The sequence below is a fragment of the Chiloscyllium plagiosum genome, unplaced genomic scaffold (assembly GCF_037043375.1).
Source record: "Chiloscyllium plagiosum isolate Xiang-an unplaced genomic scaffold, Cpla_swu_hap1 HiC_scaffold_35, whole genome shotgun sequence".
Classification (NCBI taxonomy): domain Eukaryota; kingdom Metazoa; phylum Chordata; class Chondrichthyes; order Orectolobiformes; family Hemiscylliidae; genus Chiloscyllium; species Chiloscyllium plagiosum.
The window spans coordinates 4,334,807-4,352,881 of NW_028270173.1; the positions used below are offsets into that span (position 1 = coordinate 4,334,807).

At 48.7% G+C, this 18,075-nt stretch overlaps 1 protein-coding gene across 1 annotated transcript in view; it reads left to right on the forward strand.

The window, feature by feature from the left end:
- Window positions 1-17,316, forward strand: part of gpank1 (G patch domain and ankyrin repeats 1) — a 48,243-nt gene extending 30,927 nt beyond the window's left edge. The window contains exons 2-3 of the mRNA XM_087979118.1: window positions 13,113-13,778; window positions 15,727-17,316. Coding sequence (XP_087835244.1) covers window positions 13,201-13,778; window positions 15,727-16,180 — 1,032 coding nt within the window. The 5' untranslated portion in view covers window positions 13,113-13,200 and the 3' untranslated portion in view covers window positions 16,181-17,316. The remainder of the gene's footprint in view (window positions 1-13,112; window positions 13,779-15,726) is intronic.
- The last annotated feature ends 759 nt before the right edge of the window (window positions 17,317-18,075 follow it).

An 18,075-nucleotide genomic window follows, 5' to 3' on the forward strand; every position in this document is an offset into this window, starting at 1 on the left:
TCGGTGTAGTGATGTCAGGGCGATATCCCCCCGTCGGTGTGATAAATATTATATAAATATCCCTGTTCGGTGTAGTGATGTCAGGGCGATATCCCCCCGTCGGTGTGATAAATATATATAAAATATCCCTGTCGGTGTAGTGATGTCGAGGGCGATATCCCCCCGTCGGTGTGATAAATATATATAAATATCCCTGTCGGTGTAGTGATGTCAGGGCGATATCCCCCCGTCGGTGTGATAAATATATATAAATATCCCTGTCGGTGTAGTGATGTCAGGGGCGATATCCCCCCGTCGGTGTGATAAATATATATAAATATCCCTGTCGGTGTAGTGATGTCGGGGCGATATCCCCCCGTCGGTGTGATAAATATATATAAATATCCCTGTCGGTGTAGTGATGTCAGGGCGATATCCCCCCGTCGGTGTGATAAATATATATAAATATCCCTGTCGGTGTAGTGATGTCAGGGGCGATATCCCCCCGTCGGTGTGATAAATATATATAAATATCCCTGTCGGTGTAGTGATGTCAGGGGCGATATCCCCCCGTCGGTGTGATAAATATATATAAATATCCCTGTCGGTGTAGTGATGTCAGGGGCGATATCCCCCCGTCGGTGTGATAAATATATATAAATATCCCTGTCGGTGTAGTGATGTCAGGGCGATATCCCCCCGTCGGTGTGATAAATATATATAAATATCCCTGTCGGTGTAGTGATGTCGGGGCGATATCCCCCCGTCGGTGTGATAAATATATATAAATATCCCTGTCGGTGTAGTGATGTCAGGGGCGATATCCCCCCGTCGGTGTGATAAATATATATAAATATCCCTGTCGGTGTAGTGATGTCAGGGGCGATATCCCCCCGTCGGTGTGATAAATATATATAAATATCCCTGTCGGTGTAGTGATGTCGGGGCGATATCCCCCCGTCGGTGTGATAAATATATATAAATATCCCTGTCGGTGTAGTGATGTCGGGGCGATATCCCCCCCGTCGGTGTGATAAATATATATAAATATCCCTGTCGGTGTAGTGATGTCAGGGCGATATCCCCCCGTCGGTGTGATAAATATATATAAATATCCCTGTCGGTGTAGTGATGTCGGGGCGATATCCCCCCGTCGGTGTGATAAATATATATAAATATCCCTGTCGGTGTAGTGATGTCGGGGCGATATCCCCCCGTCGGTGTGATAAATATATATAAATATCCCTGTCGGTGTAGTGATGTCAGGGGCGATATCCCCCCGTCGGTGTGATAAATATATATAAATATCCCTGTCGGTGTAGTGATGTCAGGGGCGATATCCCCCCGTCGGTGTGATAAATATATATAAATATCCCTGTCGGTGTAGTGATGTCAGGGGCGATATCCCCCCGTCGGTGTGATAAATATATATAAATATCCCTGTCGGTGTAGTGATGTCAGGGGCGATATCCCCCCGTCGGTGTGATAAATATATATAAATATCCCTGTCGGTGTAGTGATGTCAGGGGCGATATCCCCCCGTCGGTGTGATAAATATATATAAATATCCCTGTCGGTGTAGTGATGTCGGGGCGATATCCCCCCGTCGGTGTGATAAATATATATAAATATCCCTGTCGGTGTAGTGATGTCAGGGGCGATATCCCCCCGTCGGTGTGATAAATATATATAAATATCCCTGTCGGTGTAGTGATGTCAGGGCGATATCCCCCCGTCGGTGTGATAAATATATATAAATATCCCTGTCGGTGTAGTGATGTCGGGGCGATATCCCCCCGTCGGTGTGATAAATATATATAAATATCCCTGTCGGTGTAGTGATGTCAGGGCGATATCCCCCCGTCGGTGTGATAAATATATATAAATATCCCTGTCGGTGTAGTGATGTCGGGGCGATATCCCCCCGTCGGTGTGATAAATATATATAAATATCCCTGTCGGTGTAGTGATGTCAGGGGCGATATCCCCCCGTCGGTGTGATAAATATATATAAATATCCCTGTCGGTGTAGTGATGTCAGGGCGATATCCCCCCGTCGGTGTGATAAATATATATAAATATCCCTGTCGGTGTAGTGATGTCAGGGGCGATATCCCCCCGTCGGTGTGATAAATATATATAAATATCCCTGTCGGTGTAGTGATGTCAGGGCGATATCCCCCCGTCGGTGTGATAAATATATATAAATATCCCTGTCGGTGTAGTGATGTCAGGGGCGATATCCCCCCGTCGGTGTGATAAATATATATAAATATCCCTGTCGGTGTAGTGATGTCAGGGCGATATCCCCCCGTCGGTGTGATAAATATATATAAATATCCCTGTCGGTGTAGTGATGTCGGGGCGATATCCCCCCGTCGGTGTGATAAATATATATAAATATCCCTGTCGGTGTAGTGATGTCAGGGGCGATATCCCCCCGTCGGTGTGATAAATATATATAAATATCCCTGTCGGTGTAGTGATGTCGGGGCGATATCCCCCCGTCGGTGTGATAAATATATATAAATATCCCTGTCGGTGTAGTGATGTCAGGGGCGATATCCCCCCGTCGGTGTGATAAATATATATAAATATCCCTGTCGGTGTAGTGATGTCAGGGCGATATCCCCCCGTCGGTGTGATAAATATATATAAATATCCCTGTCGGTGTAGTGATGTCAGGGGCGATATCCCCCCGTCGGTGTGATAAATATATATAAATATCCCTGTCGGTGTAGTGATGTCAGGGGCGATATCCCCCCGTCGGTGTGATAAATATATATAAATATCCCTGTCGGTGTAGTGATGTCAGGGGCGATATCCCCCCGTCGGTGTGATAAATATATATAAATATCCCTGTCGGTGTAGTGATGTCAGGGCGATATCCCCCCGTCGGTGTGATAAATATATATAAATATCCCTGTCGGTGTAGTGATGTCGGGGCGATATCCCCCCGTCGGTGTGATAAATATATATAAATATCCCTGTCGGTGTAGTGATGTCAGGGCGATATCCCCCCGTCGGTGTGATAAATATATATAAATATCCCTGTCGGTGTAGTGATGTCAGGGCGATATCCCCCCGTCGGTGTGATAAATATATATAAATATCCCTGTCGGTGTAGTGATGTCAGGGCGATATCCCCCCGTCGGTGTGATAAATATATATAAATATCCCTGTCGGTGTAGTGATGTCAGGGGCGATATCCCCCCCGTCGGTGTGATAAATATATATAAATATCCCTGTCGGTGTAGTGATGTCGGGGCGATATCCCCCCCGTCGGTGTGATAAATATATATAAATATCCCTGTCGGTGTAGTGATGTCAGGGGCGATATCCCCCCGTCGGTGTGATAAATATATATAAATATCCCTGTCGGTGTAGTGATGTCAGGGGCGATATCCCCCCGTCGGTGTGATAAATATATATAAATATCCCTGTCGGTGTAGTGATGTCAGGGGCGATATCCCCCCGTCGGTGTGATAAATATATATAAATATCCCTGTCGGTGTAGTGATGTCAGGGGCGATATCCCCCCGTCGGTGTGATAAATATATATAAATATCCCTGTCGGTGTAGTGATGTCAGGGCGATATCCCCCCGTCGGTGTGATAAATATATATAAATATCCCTGTCGGTGTAGTGATGTCAGGGCGATATCCCCCCGTCGGTGTGATAAATATATATAAATATCCCTGTCGGTGTAGTGATGTCAGGGGCGATATCCCCCCGTCGGTGTGATAAATATATATAAATATCCCTGTCGGTGTAGTGATGTCAGGGGCGATATCCCCCCGTCGGTGTGATAAATATATATAAATATCCCTGTCGGTGTAGTGATGTCGGGGCGATATCCCCCCGTCGGTGTGATAAATATATATAAATATCCCTGTCGGTGTAGTGATGTCAGGGGCGATATCCCCCCGTCGGTGTGATAAATATATATAAATATCCCTGTCGGTGTAGTGATGTCAGGGGCGATATCCCCCCGTCGGTGTGATAAATATATATAAATATCCCTGTCGGTGTAGTGATGTCAGGGCGATATCCCCCCGTCGGTGTGATAAATATATATAAATATCCCTGTCGGTGTAGTGATGTCGGGGCGATATCCCCCCGTCGGTGTGATAAATATATATAAATATCCCTGTCGGTGTAGTGATGTCAGGGGCGATATCCCCCCGTCGGTGTGATAAATATATATAAATATCCCTGTCGGTGTAGTGATGTCGGGGCGATATCCCCCCGTCGGTGTGATAAATATATATAAATATCCCTGTCGGTGTAGTGATGTCAGGGGCGATATCCCCCCGTCGGTGTGATAAATATATATAAATATCCCTGTCGGTGTAGTGATGTCAGGGCGATATCCCCCCGTCGGTGTGATAAATATATATAAATATCCCTGTCGGTGTAGTGATGTCGGGGCGATATCCCCCCGTCGGTGTGATAAATATATATAAATATCCCTGTCGGTGTAGTGATGTCAGGGGCGATATCCCCCCGTCGGTGTGATAAATATATATAAATATCCCTGTCGGTGTAGTGATGTCGGGGCGATATCCCCCCGTCGGTGTGATAAATATATATAAATATCCCTGTCGGTGTAGTGATGTCAGGGCGATATCCCCCCCGTCGGTGTGATAAATATATATAAATATCCCTGTCGGTGTAGTGATGTCAGGGCGATATCCCCCCGTCGGTGTGATAAATATATATAAATATCCCTGTCGGTGTAGTGATGTCGGGGCGATATCCCCCCGTCGGTGTGATAAATATATATAAATATCCCTGTCGGTGTAGTGATGTCGGGGCGATATCCCCCCGTCGGTGTGATAAATATATATAAATATCCCTGTCGGTGTAGTGATGTCGGGGCGATATCCCCCCGTCGGTGTGATAAATATATATAAATATCCCTGTCGGTGTAGTGATGTCGAGGGCGATATCCCCCCGTCGGTGTGATAAATATATATAAATATCCCTGTCGGTGTAGTGATGTCAGGGGCGATATCCCCCCGTCGGTGTGATAAATATATATAAATATCCCTGTCGGTGTAGTGATGTCGGGGCGATATCCCCCCGTCGGTGTGATAAATATATATAAATATCCCTGTCGGTGTAGTGATGTCGGGGCGATATCCCCCCGTCGGTGTGATAAATATATATAAATATCCCTGTCGGTGTAGTGATGTCAGGGGCGATATCCCCCCGTCGGTGTGATAAATATATATAAATATCCCTGTCGGTGTAGTGATGTCGGGGCGATATCCCCCCGTCGGTGTGATAAATATATATAAATATCCCTGTCGGTGTAGTGATGTCAGGGGCGATATCCCCCCGTCGGTGTGATAAATATATATAAATATCCCTGTCGGTGTAGTGATGTCAGGGGCGATATCCCCCCGTCGGTGTGATAAATATATATAAATATCCCTGTCGGTGTAGTGATGTCAGGGGCGATATCCCCCCGTCGGTGTGATAAATATATATAAATATCCCTGTCGGTGTAGTGATGTCGGGGCGATATCCCCCCGTCGGTGTGATAAATATATATAAATATCCCTGTCGGTGTAGTGATGTCGGGGCGATATCCCCCCGTCGGTGTGATAAATATATATAAATATCCCTGTCGGTGTAGTGATGTCAGGGGCGATATCCCCCCGTCGGTGTGATAAATATATATAAATATCCCTGTCGGTGTAGTGATGTCAGGGCGATATCCCCCCGTCGGTGTGATAAATATATATAAATATCCCTGTCGGTGTAGTGATGTCAGGGGCGATATCCCCCCGTCGGTGTGATAAATATATATAAATATCCCTGTCGGTGTAGTGATGTCAGGGGCGATATCCCCCCGTCGGTGTGATAAATATATATAAATATCCCTGTCGGTGTAGTGATGTCAGGGGCGATATCCCCCCGTCGGTGTGATAAATATATATAAATATCCCTGTCGGTGTAGTGATGTCGGGGCGATATCCCCCCGTCGGTGTGATAAATATATATAAATATCCCTGTCGGTGTAGTGATGTCAGGGGCGATATCCCCCCGTCGGTGTGATAAATATATATAAATATCCCTGTCGGTGTAGTGATGTCAGGGGCGATATCCCCCCGTCGGTGTGATAAATATATATAAATATCCCTGTCGGTGTAGTGATGTCGGGGCGATATCCCCCCGTCGGTGTGATAAATATATATAAATATCCCTGTCGGTGTAGTGATGTCAGGGGCGATATCCCCCCGTCGGTGTGATAAATATATATAAATATCCCTGTCGGTGTAGTGATGTCGGGGCGATATCCCCCCGTCGGTGTGATAAATATATATAAATATCCCTGTCGGTGTAGTGATGTCAGGGCGATATCCCCCCGTCGGTGTGATAAATATATATAAATATCCCTGTCGGTGTAGTGATGTCAGGGGCGATATCCCCCCGTCGGTGTGATAAATATATATAAATATCCCTGTCGGTGTAGTGATGTCGGGGCGATATCCCCCCGTCGGTGTGATAAATATATATAAATATCCCTGTCGGTGTAGTGATGTCAGGGCGATATCCCCCCGTCGGTGTGATAAATATATATAAATATCCCTGTCGGTGTAGTGATGTCGGGGCGATATCCCCCCGTCGGTGTGATAAATATATATAAATATCCCTGTCGGTGTAGTGATGTCAGGGCGATATCCCCCCGTCGGTGTGATAAATATATATAAATATCCCTGTCGGTGTAGTGATGTCGGGGCGATATCCCCCCGTCGGTGTGATAAATATATATAAATATCCCTGTCGGTGTAGTGATGTCAGGGCGATATCCCCCCGTCGGTGTGATAAATATATATAAATATCCCTGTCGGTGTAGTGATGTCGGGGCGATATCCCCCCCGTCGGTGTGATAAATATATATAAATATCCCTGTCGGTGTAGTGATGTCAGGGGCGATATCCCCCCGTCGGTGTGATAAATATATATAAATATCCCTGTCGGTGTAGTGATGTCAGGGCGATATCCCCCCGTCGGTGTGATAAATATATATAAATATCCCTGTCGGTGTAGTGATGTCGGGGCGATATCCCCCCGTCGGTGTGATAAATATATATAAATATCCCTGTCGGTGTAGTGATGTCAGGGCGATATCCCCCCGTCGGTGTGATAAATATATATAAATATCCCTGTCGGTGTAGTGATGTCGGGGCGATATCCCCCCGTCGGTGTGATAAATATATATAAATATCCCTGTCGGTGTAGTGATGTCAGGGGCGATATCCCCCCGTCGGTGTGATAAATATATATAAATATCCCTGTCGGTGTAGTGATGTCAGGGCGATATCCCCCCGTCGGTGTGATAAATATATAATAAATATCCCTGTCGGTGTAGTGATGTCAGGGCGATATCCCCCCGTCGGTGTGATAAATATATATAAATATCCCTGTCGGTGTAGTGATGTCAGGGGCGATATCCCCCCGTCGGTGTGATAAATATATATAAATATCCCTGTCGGTGTAGTGATGTCGGGGCGATATCCCCCCGTCGGTGTGATAAATATATATAAATATCCCTGTCGGTGTAGTGATGTCAGGGGCGATATCCCCCCGTCGGTGTGATAAATATATATAAATATCCCTGTCGGTGTAGTGATGTCAGGGGCGATATCCCCCCGTCGGTGTGATAAATATATATAAATATCCCTGTCGGTGTAGTGATGTCAGGGGCGATATCCCCCCGTCCGGTGTGATAAATATATATAAATATCCCTGTCGGTGTAGTGATGTCAGGGCGATATCCCCCCGTCGGTGTGATAAATATATATAAATATCCCTGTCGGTGTAGTGATGTCAGGGGCGATATCCCCCCGTCGGTGTGATAAATATATATAAATATCCCTGTCGGTGTAGTGATGTCAGGGGCGATATCCCCCCGTCGGTGTGATAAATATATATAAATATCCCTGTCGGTGTAGTGATGTCGGGGCGATATCCCCCCGTCGGTGTGATAAATATATATAAATATCCCTGTCGGTGTAGTGATGTCGGGGCGATATCCCCCCGTCGGTGTGATAAATATATATAAATATCCCTGTCGGTGTAGTGATGTCAGGGCGATATCCCCCCGTCGGTGTGATAAATATATATAAATATCCCTGTCGGTGTAGTGATGTCGGGGCGATATCCCCCCGTCGGTGTGATAAATATATATAAATATCCCTGTCGGTGTAGTGATGTCAGGGCGATATCCCCCCGTCGGTGTGATAAATATATATAAATATCCCTGTCGGTGTAGTGATGTCGGGGCGATATCCCCCCGTCGGTGTGATAAATATATATAAATATCCCTGTCGGTGTAGTGATGTCAGGGCGATATCCCCCCGTCGGTGTGATAAATATATATAAATATCCCTGTCGGTGTAGTGATGTCGGGGCGATATCCCCCCGTCGGTGTGATAAATATATATAAATATCCCTGTCGGTGTAGTGATGTCAGGGCGATATCCCCCCGTCGGTGTGATAAATATATATAAATATCCCTGTCGGTGTAGTGATGTCAGGGGCGATATCCCCCCGTCGGTGTGATAAATATATATAAATATCCCTGTCGGTGTAGTGATGTCAGGGGCGATATCCCCCCGTCGGTGTGATAAATATATATAAATATCCCTGTCGGTGTAGTGATGTCAGGGGCGATATCCCCCCGTCGGTGTGATAAATATATATAAATATCCCTGTCGGTGTAGTGATGTCAGGGGCGATATCCCCCCGTCGGTGTGATAAATATATATAAATATCCCTGTCGGTGTAGTGATGTCAGGGCGATATCCCCCCGTCGGTGTGATAAATATATATAAATATCCCTGTCGGTGTAGTGATGTCGGGGCGATATCCCCCCGTCGGTGTGATAAATATATATAAATATCCCTGTCGGTGTAGTGATGTCAGGGGCGATATCCCCCCGTCGGTGTGATAAATATATATAAATATCCCTGTCGGTGTAGTGATGTCGGGGCGATATCCCCCCCGTCGGTGTGATAAATATATATAAATATCCCTGTCGGTGTAGTGATGTCAGGGCGATATCCCCCCGTCGGTGTGATAAATATATATAAATATCCCTGTCGGTGTAGTGATGTCGGGGCGATATCCCCCCGTCGGTGTGATAAATATATATAAATATCCCTGTCGGTGTAGTGATGTCAGGGCGATATCCCCCCGTCGGTGTGATAAATATATATAAATATCCCTGTCGGTGTAGTGATGTCGGGGCGATATCCCCCCCGTCGGTGTGATAAATATATATAAATATCCCTGTCGGTGTAGTGATGTCAGGGCGATATCCCCCCGTCGGTGTGATAAATATATATAAATATCCCTGTCGGTGTAGTGATGTCAGGGCGATATCCCCCCGTCGGTGTGATAAATATATATAAATATCCCTGTCGGTGTAGTGATGTCGGGGCGATATCCCCCCGTCGGTGTGATAAATATATATAAATATCCCTGTCGGTGTAGTGATGTCGGGGCGATATCCCCCCGTCGGTGTGATAAATATATATAAATATCCCTGTCGGTGTAGTGATGTCGGGGCGATATCCCCCCGTCGGTGTGATAAATATATATAAATATCCCTGTCGGTGTAGTGATGTCAGGGCGATATCCCCCCGTTCGGTGTGATAAATATATATAAATATCCCTGTCGGTGTAGTGATGTCAGGGCGATATCCCCCCGTCGGTGTGATAAATATATATAAATATCCCTGTCGGTGTCGTGATGTCAGGGCGATATCCCCCCCGTCGGTGTGATAAATATATATAAATATCCCTGTCGGTGTAGTGATGTCGGGGCGATATCCCCCCGTCGGTGTGATAAATATATATAAATATCCCTGTCGGTGTAGTGATGTCGGGGCGATATCCCCCCGTCGGTGTGATAAATATATATAAATATCCCTGTCGGTGTAGTGATGTCGGGGCGATATCCCCCCGTCGGTGTGATAAATATATATAAATATCCCTGTCGGTGTAGTGATGTCAGGGCGATATCCCCCCGTCGGTGTGATAAATATATATAAATATCCCTGTCGGTGTAGTGATGTCAGGGGCGATATCCCCCCGTCGGTGTGATAAATATATATAAATATCCCTGTCGGTGTAGTGATGTCAGGGCGATATCCCCCCGTCGGTGTGATAAATATATATAAATATCCCTGTCGGTGTAGTGATGTCAGGGGCGATATCCCCCCGTCGGTGTGATAAATATATATAAATATCCCTGTCGGTGTAGTGATGTCAGGGCGATATCCCCCCGTCGGTGTGATAAATATATATAAATATCCCTGTCGGTGTAGTGATGTCGGGGCGATATCCCCCCGTCGGTGTGATAAATATATATAAATATCCCTGTCGGTGTAGTGATGTCGGGGCGATATCCCCCCGTCGGTGTGATAAATATATATAAATATCCCTGTCGGTGTAGTGATGTCAGGGCGATATCCCCCCGTCGGTGTGATAAATATATATAAATATCCCTGTCGGTGTAGTGATGTCGGGGCGATATCCCCCCGTCGGTGTGATAAATATATATAAATATCCCTGTCGGTGTAGTGATGTCAGGGCGATATCCCCCCGTCGGTGTGATAAATATATATAAATATCCCTGTCGGTGTAGTGATGTCGGGCGATATCCCCCCGTCGGTGTGATAAATATATATAAATATCCCTGTCGGTGTAGTGATGTCGGGGCGATATCCCCCCGTCGGTGTGATAAATATATATAAATATCCCTGTCGGTGTAGTGATGTCAGGGCGATATCCCCCCCGTCGGTGTGATAAATATATATAAATATCCCTGTCGGTGTAGTGATGTCAGGGCGATATCCCCCCGTCGGTGTGATAAATATATATAAATATCCCTGTCGGTGTAGTGATGTCAGGGCGATATCCCCCCGTCGGTGTGATAAATATATATAAATATCCCTGTCGGTGTAGTGATGTCGGGGCGATATCCCCCCGTCGGTGTGATAAATATATATAAATAGCCCTGTCGGTGTCGTGATGTCAGGGCGATATCCCCCCGTCGGTGTGATAAATATATATAAATATCCCTGTCGGTGTAGTGATGTCAGGGCGATATCCCCCCGTCGGTGTGATAAATATATATAAATATCCCTGTCGGTGTAGTGATGTCGGGGCGATATCCCCCCCGTCGGTGTGATAAATATATATAAATATCCCTGTCGGTGTAGTGATGTCAGGGCGATATCCCCCCGTCGGTGTGATAAATATATATAAATATCCCTGTCGGTGTAGTGATGTCAGGGCGATATCCCCCCGTCGGTGTGATAAATATATATAAATATCCCTGTCGGTGTAGTGATGTCAGGGCGATATCCCCCGTCGGTGTGATAAATATATATAAATATCCCTGTCGGTGTAGTGATGTCAGGGCGATATCCCCCCGTCGGTGTGATAAATATATATAAATATCCCTGTCGGTGTAGTGATGTCAGGGCGATATCCCCCCGTCGGTGTGATAAATATATATAAATATCCCTGTCGGTGTAGTGATGTCAGGGCGATATCCCCCCGTCGGTGTGATAAATATATGTAAATATCCCTGTCGGTGTAGTGATGTCGGGGCGATATCCCCCCGTCGGTGTGATAAATATATATAAATATCCCTGTCGGTGTAGTGATGTCGGGGCGATATCCCCCCGTCGGTGTGATAAATATATGTAAATATCCCTGTCGGTGTAGCGATGTCGAGGCGATATCCCGATATCCCAGCATCCGTGTGATAAATATCTGTACATCTCTAGGATTTGTGGTCTGGTGGGCAATGAAGAAGGTTATCTGAGGGTACAAAGAGATCTTGATCAATTGTGTTCCTGGGCTGTGGAGTGGCCAATGGAATTTAGTTTGGATAAATGCAAGGGATTGCATTTTGTTAATGCACAAGGGGCAGGACTTCTACTTTAATGCTGAACTGGGAAGGAACCGCTTCACCCAGAGGGTTGTCACTCTGTGGAATTCCCTGTCCAGTGAAATGGCTAACGCTACTTCAGCAAATGTCTTTCAAGCTGAGATCGATATCTGTTTGGTGGAATTAAGGGTTCTGCTGAGAGGCTGGGTAAGTGGAGCTGAGGCCAGGAAAGGATCAGCCCTGATCGTATTGAATGATGGGCCAGGCTCCACGGGCCAGACGGCCTCCTCCTGCTCCGAGTTCAGAAGCTCTTGTGTAAATGTAAGGCCTGTTAGCATCGCATGTCGGCAGGGTGGTTCCGAAAGCGTTTAGTATGCTTGCCTTCATTGCTCAGGCCTTTTGAGTATCGGATTTGGGACCTCATGCTGAGGTTGTACAGAATATCCATGAAGCCTCTTATTAAGCTGGAGAGGATTCAGAAAAGTTTTACCAGGATGTTGCCTTGGATGGAGGGTCAAAGTTATGAGGAGAGACTGGGTCGGTGGGATATTTCTCCCTGGAGCATAGGAGATTGAAGGATGCTGTTATAGTGGTTGATAAAATCACGAGGGGTGTAGATGCTATTAGAAACAGCTGTCTTTTCCCTCGGATAGGGAATTTCAAGGTAAGGGGGGGCACATTTTTAAGGTGAGAGGGGAATGATTTAAAGAGGGCATGAGGGATACCTGTTTTACCCAGCCACTGGTCCGTGTGTGGAATGAGCTTGCTGAGGGAGTGGTGGATGTGGGTACAATTACAGCATTTAAACGACATGTGGGTAAGTACATTTGTGTGAAATGTTTGGAGGGATAAGGGCCAGGAGTAGGCAGGTGGGCCTAGTTTGCTTTGAGGTTATGGTTGGTCCATGCTGTGTGACTGTCTGACACTGTTAACGTACTAGTATTACGATTTTGTCTGAAAACGTGTTGCTGGAAAAGCGCAGCAGGTCAGGCAGCATCCAAGGATCAGGAGAATCGACGTTTCGGTCATGAGCCCTCCTTCAGGAATCGGTTTTGTACCAATCTTCCTTGCTCATGTCCTCTTTTGTCTTATTCTCAATATATTCTTAGTCTGATGCCTGTAAGTATTGCCTGTGGAATTGGGTTTTGTACTTGTTTGGGTGTAACTTTGACAAACTGTCAGTAATTGCTGTGTCTGTTTTCCTCTTGCCCAGCAAGGTCTCTGGGCTATGGAGTGTCTGTCTGCGGCAGGAAAGTGAGGTTTGAAACAGACAGACCTGCAAACCAACAACCTTTTCCGCCATGGAGCACATCAACCTCATCACTTTTACCCGAGCCAAAGAGAAAACCGACACCTGGCAAAACGGGGAACGTCGGGAATCTCCACCGGCCGGCCCCGGGGTTGAAGCTTTGACTGGAGATGAGGTGAAAACTTTCTACGAGAGCCTGATTGCAGCGGATGGTGAGGCAGGTCCGAGTTCCGGTCGGAAGCGTAGAGTTATTCGGCCGAAGTCACGGCCAGAAAAGGCCGACGGGCGGAGTGCTGGAAGGAACCAGCCTGCAGCGTCAGAGAGGAATGGGCACCTCCTGTTAAAGTGTGCTCAGGACGGGGACCTGAAAACCCTTCGCAGGCTGCTGGAGACGGCAGTGTGCGATATCAACTTCCGGGACAGTTATTACTGGACCGCCACCATGTGTGCAGCGTATAGTGGGCAGGCCGAGGTGGTGAAGTACTTACTGAACCGTGGGGCAGCGTGGATCGGAGTCTGCGATTCCACAGGCCAAGATGCGTTGGATCTGGCCAGGCAGGCTGGGCACACAGAGATCATCACAACGCTTGAAGAATTTCATACTCACCGGGAAGAGTGCCAAGAGCCAAGGTGAGGAAAAGCTTTATCCAGCGGCGAGTAGTGAGGGTGTGGAATACACTGCCTGGAAATGTGGGGGGCGGGGGTAGTGCAGGTTCAATTGGGGCATTGAAAATGCAAGGGATTGGCATTGGGGAATAGAACCAGTGCAGGTTTGATGGGTCGAATGGCCTCCTGGTGCACTGTAACAGTTCTGTGACCCTGTAAGTGCCTTGTGTTCCAGTCCAGCATGCTTCCAAAAGGGTCGGGTCAGGTCGGGTCAGTGCCAGTGTCTGTGGTATCCCAGAATGTGGATGTGACGTATTCCTTTTCCCTTTCCCCATGACCTCCTGCCTCCCGTCCTAGTTCAGCTCCTGAGGTCGCCTCTCGTTGTGTGTAACATCCCCACTGGGTTCCTCACCCTCTCTCTGCGTACCCACCAGCAAGCTAGGGGGTGGCAACAGCCAGTCAGTGTGAACACCAAGAACACGTTAACTGGCTCAGTGTTCTCTGGGGCTTGAAAGATTCCCAAGTGATCTCACTCCTTAGTACGGGGATCCGACAGGGTGGAAGCTGAGAGGTTGATGGGGGGACATGTCTTCAGGATAAGAGGCAAATCTTTCAGGACCCAGATGGGAAATTCCTTCACTCCTCATGAGGATTGTGAACCTCTGGAATTCTCAGAACGAAAGAAAGAGCTATGGATGCTGGAAATCAGAAATTGCAGGAAATACTCAGCAGGTCTGGCAGCATCTGTGGAGAGAGAAAGCAGAGCTAACGTTTCAGGTGCAGTGACCCTGCCAGACCTCCGGAGTTTTTCCAGCGGTTTCTGATTTTGTTTGTATTTTGGATTTGCCTTGCCTTTGGTGTACCGGACACACTTGGGCAATTTCCCACATTCTGGATTAGTGGTGCTGGAAGAGCACAGCAATTCAGGCAGCATCCGAGGACAGGCAAAATCGACGTTTCGGGCAAAAGCCCTTCATCAGGAATACAGGCAGAGAGCCTGAAGCGTGGAGAGATAAGCTAGAGGAGGGTGGGGGTGGGGATAGAGTAGCATAGAGTACAATAGGTGAGTGGGGAAGGAGATGAAGGTGATAGGTCAGAGAGGAGGGTGGAGTGGATAGGTGGAAAAGGAGCTGGGCAGGTCGGACAAGTCCGGACAAGTCGAATTGCTGGAGGTTAGAAACTAGGATGAGGTGGGGGAAGGGGAAATGAGGAAACTGTTGAAATCCACATTGATGCCCTGGGGTTGAAGTGTTCCGAGGTAGAAGATGAGGCGTTCTTCCTCCAGGCGTCTGGTGGTGAGGGAGCGGCGGTGGAGGAGGCCCAGCACCTCCATATCCTCGGCAGAGTGGGAGGGGGGGTTGAAATGTTGGGCCACGGGGCGGTGTGGTTGATTGGTGCGGGTGTCTCGGAGATGTTCCCTAAAGCGCTCTGCTAGGAGGCGCTCAGTCTCCCCAATGTAGAGGAGACCGCATCGGGAGCAACGGATACAATAGATGATATTAGTGGATGTGCAAGTAAAACTTTGATGGATGTGGAAGGCTCCTTTAGGGCCTTGGATGGAGGTGAGGGAGGAGGTGTGGGCACAGGTTTTACAGTTCCTGTGGTGGCAGGGGAAGGTGCCAGGATGGGAGGGTGGGTTGTAGGGGGGCATGGACCTGACCAGGTAGTCACGGAGGGAACGGTCTTTGCGGAAGGCGGAGAGGGGTGGGGAGGGAAATATATCCCTGGTGGTGGGGTCTGTTTGGAGGTGGCGGATGATTTGGTTTATGCGAAATTTCCCACATTGTCAGTGTTGGAACTTGGCCAGGGGCGTGGCACGTTCTCTGTACTATTGCCAGAACGATCCCGTGCTTGGGAACTTAGCATCACCACTGAGGGTGAGACCTCATCAATGCAGCAATACATGAGCGCATTTACAATCAAAAAGGTGGTGAGTTTTAAAAATGATAACGCACTGTCCTTCCCCTCCCAGGGAGAGGCCGCGGCAAAAGAAATTCTGCCAGATTTGTGATGTGCACTATGAGGAGGACAGCATTGAACAGCACGAGAGATCGACGTTACACTTGTTCAACAAGAAAGGTAGGCCAGTGCCAACTCACTACTTCATCCCAGAAACCAACGTCGGCTTCAAACTGATGCTGAAGGAAGGTTGGGATAGGGAGACCGGACTGGGGCCTGCTGGAAAGGGACAGAAGTTTCCAGTAAAGACCGTGCTGAAGCGAGATCAGAGAGGGCTCGGGTTCCAGAGCGATTTGAAACCGAAGGTCACCCACTTTGCCGCCAACGATTGCGACGCAGTGAAGCGACCAAAGACCCCGAGCAGGCGAGTCCAAAGGGCTGCTACAGTCAGCAGGAGAGAGGAACGCAGGCGCCTGGCAAAGGAGAAAGCCTGGGAGAAAGATCTGAGGACTTACATGAACCTCTAGCACCGAACTTTACAAAGTGCATTGCGAAGGGTTCGGCGTTTGCTCACGTTGTTACGGGCTCGGTGCATGTTTCTCTCCTGGGTCTCGGTGGCTGACACGGTGGTGCAGTGACGAGGGAGTGCTGCTTTGTTGGTGACACCATCCTGTGGCCAAAATGTTCAAACCCAAGGCCGGCCTGTATGTGTGTGTGTCTGTGTGTGTCTGTCTGTGTGTCTGTCTGTGTGTCTGTCTGTGTGTCTGTCTGTGTGTGTGTCTGTGTGTGTCTGTGTCTGTGTGTGTGTCTGTGTCTGTGTGTGTGTCTGTCTGTGTGTGTGTGTGTGCGTGTGTGTGTGTGAGAGAGAGAAAGAGAGAGAGAGAGAAGGGCAGGGAGTGCTCCATTTCCTGGGGGTTCATCAGATGTTTCAGTCAACTTCCCGACTGTCTCTTTCTCTCCCCCCCCCCCCGTCATTCTTACTGCTGCCATCCTCCTGGCTGAGGGAAATGTTATTTCACAGTGAACCAGGTGTCCCTCAGTGAGGTAAAACACTGCAGCACTCAGGAGCATCAGCCTGAAACGTTGGCTCGGTTTCTCTCTACCTGCAGTTTACCACCTGTACTTCACATTTCCAGCCCTGTACCTCTTATACGATTAGTAGACCACTCCCGTGGTCTCTGACTGAAGACCAATCTATTCCCAGTGGCGGTGCTGTTACCCCACAATATACACCGATAAATAAATATGGCAGAAAAGCAGCTGATTGTGAGTGATTTTGCAGCAACCAACTACCTGGCCATCTCCTCATGAGTTACCGCCCACAGTACTCTGCGTAATGGAAGTCACATGTTGGCCCTGATCACACTCTCCATCCCACAGTGTCTGCCAGTTTGGATCCCGTTCCCTGTAGCCCCATGTCTCTATAATTAAAAGCCAATGACTGGGGAAGCTGGACTGAACCAAAGTGTAACGACAAAATCAGCTCCAATTCTAGGCCAGTCCGGCAGCATACGTGGAGAGGGAAGGGTTTCACTTGACTATGTTCCGAGCTTGGAGTCAGCCAGGAAGCTGCTGGAACAGTCTCTGACAACAGTCTGAGTCAACACACTGACCAGCAGCAGGTTCACAACAGTCTGAATTAAAACTGGATCCCCTTGTATAATTCTTTTTACAATTTGGTGTGTCATTCTATCCGTTATCACTGAGATTGGGGAACCGGGGAGGGGGAAAAGGGGCACTGAGTTTGGGGAGCAAGGTCATGGGATGTCAGTGAATGATTTGGCCATTGGGGAGGGGGAACTGAGACTGTGGAGGGTGAGGAGGGGGACTGGGACTGGGGAGGGTGGGGACTGGGACTGGGGAGGGTGGGGAGCGGGACTGGGACTGGGGAGGGTGGGGACTGGGGAGGGGGACTGGGACTGGGGAGGTTGGGGACTGGGACTGGCACTGGGGAGGGTGGGGAGCGGGACTGGGACTGGGGAGGGTGGGGACTGGGACTGGGGAGGGTGGGGAGCGGGACTGGGACTGGGGAGGGTGGGGACTGGGGAGGGGGACTGGGACTGGGGAGGTTGGGGACTGGGACTGGCACTGGGGAGGGTGGGGAGCGGGACTGGGACTGGGGAGAGTGGGGACTGGGACTGGGACTGGGGAGGGTGGAGAGCGGGACTGGGACTGGGGAGAGTGGGGACTGGGACTGGGGAGGGTGAGGAGCGGGACTGGGACTGGGGAGGGTGAGGAGCGGGACTGGGACTGGGGAGAGTGGGGACTGGGACTGGGGAGGGTGGAGAGTGGGACTGAGACTGGGGAGAGTGGGGAGCCGAACTGGGGAGGTTGGGGTGTGGGACTGAGACTGGGGAGGGTGGGGAGGGGGACTGGGACTGGGACTGGGGAGGGTGGGGAGCGGGACTGAGACTGGGGAGAG